The sequence below is a fragment of the Miscanthus floridulus genome, chromosome 7 (genome assembly GCF_019320115.1).
Source record: "Miscanthus floridulus cultivar M001 chromosome 7, ASM1932011v1, whole genome shotgun sequence".
NCBI classification, from domain to species: Eukaryota; Viridiplantae; Streptophyta; class Magnoliopsida; order Poales; family Poaceae; genus Miscanthus; species Miscanthus floridulus.
In genome coordinates, this window is record NC_089586.1 from 33,085,815 (window position 1) to 33,091,308 (window position 5,494).

Genomic DNA, 5,494 nt, shown 5'->3' on the forward strand with positions numbered 1-5,494 from the left:
GTAGACCAAAATTTCTGCAGTGGACATAAATGACATAAATAAGTGCATAAACTCACGGAACAAATGCCTACTCAGGTGGAACAAAAACAATACTATCTACAAGCACTTGTGCAGTTTTTTTTTTTTAGAAACGGTTGTTTATTTTGCTGGGTTGCCCGTTGTTGCCGTACGATATTGGGCTTGGGTGCTGTTACCGGAAGCATGCCAGCCGAACAGAAGCAGGCCTAGCGGCCCCCGCGTGGGTCAACCTGCTTTGGTGGGCCGTAAAAGAACCCCTTCCGCAACGCCGGCCCAGTACGCGTGGAGCCCGTCGTGGCGTCCGTCCGTAGCCAGTGGATGCGTTGGATTTTTCGTCGCTGGGCGCAGGCCGGCAGGCGACTATCAATCAGTCAGCCGGGTGGAGACGGCACACCGGACGCCTCCTTTGTCACTCGTCGTCGTGTTGACCGTCTCGCCAAAGGGGGGCGTGCAGGGCACTGGTCATGGCGAGCCCCAGCCTCCTTCGCTGAAGCTTCCTCGATTCGCCACGACATCACCGGTGATGCATTCCGGCCCCGCCATGGCCCACTAACTTTGCGAATTCTCTTGTCGCTCCTGGGTTCCTTCAGAGTCACAGGTACCCGTACCAACTCTCTGACTGACGGTCAAATCGATCCGCTCAGGCCGGCCGAGGAGGTCTCGGTTGGTAGCTGCGGGTGGACTGCTAGTGGTACTGATGCGAGCGGGGATTGGGATTCAGATTGGTGCTTGTGGGGGTGAGCGATCGGCTGCTTGCTTGCTCGTGTCTGAATTGATGGATCGAGAAATTGCGCTGCCCGTGTTTGCGGCGGTGGCCATGAGGATGCACGCGATGTGTTTGTGGAATTGCTGCAGCCTGCGCTGAGTCTTCCTGCAAGGGAGCGCTGCTTTTGCGGCCGTGATCTGAAGCGGGTTCTCGAAGCATGGACGTGGTGCAGGTGCTCGCCTCGGCGACACAGCTGGTCTCGGCGATGGTGTCCGCGGTCGGGGCACTGGAGCAGGCGGCGTCCGACCTCGCGGAGGCTCCGAGGAGGCTGCAGGTGCTGGAGGACTTCGTGTCCGACCTCGACGCGCTGACGGAGCAGTCGAGGCAGCGGCACGCGCACAAGCTGCACGGCCCGCAGCTGGACCGCCAGTTCCAGAGCCTGGGCAGGCTCATGGACCAGCTGCGCGGGAACGTCGCCAAGGCCAAGAAGATCCTGAGCGGCGGCAAGGGCAAAGGGAAGGGCTTCGCCAGGCTGGTGCGGAGCTCCGTGACGGGTGACCCGCTCATGAGGTACGTCAGGCTGATCAGGGACGACCTCAACCAGTGGCTGGAGCTGCAGGAGCTGACCCAGAGCGTCGGCAAGGTCATAGCGTCGACCGCCAGGAGCACGCCGGCGCTGGTGAGGGTTAAGTCGGAGCATGGATACCCAGTGTCGAAGAAGTGCAGCTATGTCAGGGAGCTGTTGGAGAGGGATGGGGCTCATCGAGTCGTCCTCATAGTCGGTCTCTCTGGTATTGGGAAGTCATGCCTTGCACGGCAGATTGCTTCTGATCCACCTTTTTATTTTGTGAATGGTGCGATTGAGATTGGTTTTGGGCGGTGGTGCAGCAGGGCAGCGTGTAATGGGAGCAGAAGCGAATACCATAAGCGCCTTGCTAGGAAGATCTGCACGTTCCTTGTGCAGATCGGCTCCATGACTGTTAAGGAGGAGGATGGAAAAGATCTTGATGATGTCTGTTGCTTGCTCCAGACAGCATTGGTCGGAAGGAGCATGCTGATCCTACTTGATGATGTTTGGGAGCAAGACATTGTTGATCGCTTCACGAGACTATATGATAATGATTGCCGGTATCTCGTGACCACAAGGGATGAAGCTATCTACGAGATAGCAGAAGCTGAAAAGGTAGAAATATCCAAAGATGACATCAAGGAGATCAGCAGGGAAATTCTTCTCTATCACAGCCTTCTCAGTGTTGGAGAGCTTCCGGTATGCTTTACTCTTAGCCTTGATGGCCCTTCATTAGTTTCAGCTGCATATCACATCTCTTAGCTTTCTTTGCTGATACTAATTTGCATATGTTCATCTGCTGCTTTAACGAAGGCATCCCTGCTGCGAAAATCTCAACTTGTACATATGTCTGCATTTCAAGATTAATCTTATCCTGTTAACAACATGTTTTCTTTAGTAACATAATGTTTAGCTTCACGAATATGCTCATTATTTTTTACATACATATATGTTTTTATTTATTTAGTAGTTATGCTAATACCTGCAATTTGCAAAGTAAGACATGTTAGAAAAAAGATATGTCACACAAGTTAGAATCACGACAAATTCCAAACACCATGAATTTTGGATGTTTAACTTCTCTACTATACTTCACAGCCTGCTGCAGAAGTCTTACTGGATCGTTGTGGTCACCATCCCCTTACGGTTGCTGTCATGGGCAAGGCTCTCAGGAAGGAGACCAGAGTGGAAAAATGGGAGAAAGCCATATCGAACCTCTCAACATATGCCACTTGTGCACCTGGTCCAGTTTCATACGTCAATGAGAAAGACGTGGAGACTACGTTGACCATATTTGGATCTTTTGAGTTCAGCTTAGAAGCAATGCCAGAAAATTCAAGAAGTTTTTTCATGGCTCTTGCAGCTATCTCTTGGGAAGAACCTGTTCCAGAGGCTTGTCTGGAATCCATTTGGTCAGCGCTTGAGCAGGGCGGCCTGTTCTCTCTCGTGGTTTCAAAATTAGTAGAAGGATCACTCATTATCAAACTGGAGGACCAACCGTTGTATCATATGCATGACATGGTTTCACTTTACCTGGAGAACAAAACAAATGATGTTGTTCATGCTCTTTTATCTGAATCAATTTCTTATTATGCGGCATTAGTGTCTCCTTGGCTTTTTGTTTTTGGCAAAGAGTGTATGAAAAGGCCAGCCGAACAGAAGATGGGATCATTCTTTTCTCTGCTAGAATTCACGGAGATCGAGATTTTATTGGTAAACACAACTCAAGCTCTCATGGGATGCAGATCCCTATCTGAATTTGAGGCAAGCAGACTTGGGTTCAGCAAAATACTTGGCCCTCGAATAGCAGAGATAATTGCAGTAGGGTCACCAGATCTTATTTTTGCAGTCACTACGGCAATTACAGTTATATTTTTCCAAGCAGACTACATAAATCTTGCTCGGTCTCTTGAAACAGCAGGTTCCATAGATAAATTAATTGATCTTCTTGGTGCCTGCGAAGATACTTCAACTCTAGCCAACTTGTCTTCTGTTCTGGCCAAGATATCTGAGCACGTTGATGCCACAATTGCTGATGAAATTTTGTCAAGAATTCCCATGGATCGAATCGCAGATCTCTTGTCTGTAGAAAATGAGCAGTGGCATGAAATTGTGTTTACAACACTTGCATCTCTGACAAAGGTTGGAAAATTGAAGGCTGTTGAGACCATGATTGAATCTGGAATTGACAAGAAACTTCTTGTGCTTTTGGGCAGTGGTTCTGAGATCTCACAGCACCACGCAATTATCACGCTAAAAACATTCTGTGAACTTGGTGCTCCACTCCAAGGGTGCATGGGGCCTGCAGTGCTGCTTCATTTGCCCTGGCATGCTCGGATCAGTTTGGAAAGATTTGTTTTATTTGACAAAAATGTATCTCAATCACCAAAGCCTCAACAATCATTTGAGGTGATTCTTCATAAGATCCTTCAAAGAGACAACAAAGATATCATTGAAGCCATCCAAGGTTTATTATCTCTTGCTGAGAGGGCAAATGATACAAGGGTGCAAGATCTCCTTTTGGGAAGCAATCTGTTTGATAGGTTGGCTTTGCTGCTACGACGCAGAGAGATCGAAAACAACCAAGTGAGGTCTCAGACCGCCTTTTTGGTGATGAAATTGGCCTGCACAGGTGGAGAGCCATACGTCCATAGGTTCCTGGAGCTTAATATTGCTCACGAGCTCATTGACATGCTGCAGTGCAACATCGACGAGCTCCAGGATTCAGCATACTACGCTCTCCATCAGATCGTCTTTGCAAAGGGTGGATCCCTTGTCTTGCAAAGATTTCTGCAACTAGGAACCATAGAAAAACTGGTGAACTTGCTGGACCGCAAGTCTTTGAAGACCAAGGATCTAGCCATGCAATTCCTGGTGGACATTGCGGAGGTTGGAACCAAGCCCTGCATCGAGAGAATGCTCGCTTCTCAAGTCGTCGAGAAGCTTGTGGCCCTTGAGAAAGCTGGCGATCCCTTCGGCGGCGCAGTGTCAAGGTACATCCAGGGACTCAACATGTGCAAGAAGCTCCAGACTGCTGAGAGAGCCGTGATGAAGCAACATATTCTGAGGAAGGTGCGATCGGCAGTGAGAGGTCATAAGCTGGAGGCCAGCCTAGTTGCTTCTGTGGAGGCCTCCATCGCTGAAGGCTCCAAAGGAGCTAGTAGTAGTAGTAGGAAAAAGAAATAAGCATTTTGCTGCGCATTTCATTATCGCTGATGTGTTTCATATATGCTGGTAATTCTTCATGACCATGTTGGCATCTGGCGTTGGTCTTTGTGAGATTTGGATTTTAGCACTGACAACTGAAGAAACCAGAGGTCATAAATGGAACCGAGTGGAACGTCTGTGCTCGCCCAAACACCCCTTCCTACCAACTCTTTTTTTTTTCCTAATAAAAAATAATTAATCTTCGGCCGGTTTAGTGGTTTCCAGGCAAGCACTTGCCCTGCTCTTTGCTTTCCTCGGACACCATCATTTGGCTGCTCCGATGTCTGCCACTCTGCCAACTTTCTCGAACATCTACCGCCCCTTTCTGCGCTATATATTGCCTTGTTTTGTTCGTCGGATTGGACGAGTTGGATCGATGATGGCTGGGCTGCAGAGATCGGCGCTGACCTTCCGGAGGTCGGGCTCGTCGGGGCTGGTCTGGGACGAGCGCTTCCTCACCGAGGCCGCCGCCGGACGCCAGCAGCCGGAGCTGCGGCACTCGAGGAGCGTCGCCATGCTGCGGCGCGGCGGCGCGGCAGATGGCGACGACAAGAAGAGGAAGCTGCTGGCGCTGTCCAAGCCGAATCACAAGGACCACCACCGGAAGCAGGAGGAGCTGCTGGTGCCTGGCACAGGCACGCCGTTCCGGACGAGGGACGTGGCCCCGGCCGCCGAGCCGCCGTCGCCGAGGGTGCCCGCCGGCTGCTGCGCGCCCTGCGCCATCTTCCGGGACGCCGGCGCCGGTGGCTCGTCGTCGTTGCCGCGGCGGGCCAAGAACAAGAAGCGGTAGGAAGATCACCATGTCTTTTTTTTTTTCTTTCATGATCATCATATCCTTGAGACGAAGTGTAACCGAGCGAGCGGTGATCGTGAGACCAAGTGGCTCGTGCGTACGTAGGATTTGAGGTCCATAAAATCTCTCTCTCTGTGATTCTGAATAAATTTGTACTACGTGGTGAATAATGTGTTCAACCAAGCCCCGATCGAGGGACGTA

General features: G+C 50.6%; 2 protein-coding genes across 2 annotated transcripts; both read left to right on the forward strand.

The window, feature by feature from the left end:
* The first annotated feature begins 387 nt into the window (after nucleotides 1-387).
* LOC136466847 (uncharacterized) lies at nucleotides 388-4,482 on the forward strand. Its single transcript, XM_066465363.1, has 2 exons — nucleotides 388-1,991; nucleotides 2,391-4,482. Exons 1-2 carry the CDS (start codon nucleotides 942-944, stop codon nucleotides 4,476-4,478), a joined length of 3,138 nt encoding a protein of 1,045 aa, XP_066321460.1. The 5' UTR covers nucleotides 388-941; the 3' UTR covers nucleotides 4,479-4,482.
* A 291-nt stretch (nucleotides 4,483-4,773) lies between these two features.
* On the forward strand, nucleotides 4,774-5,494 carry LOC136466848 (MAPK kinase substrate protein At1g80180-like). Its single transcript, XM_066465365.1, has one exon. It carries the CDS (start codon nucleotides 4,780-4,782, stop codon nucleotides 5,287-5,289), a length of 510 nt encoding a protein of 169 aa, XP_066321462.1. The 5' UTR covers nucleotides 4,774-4,779; the 3' UTR covers nucleotides 5,290-5,494.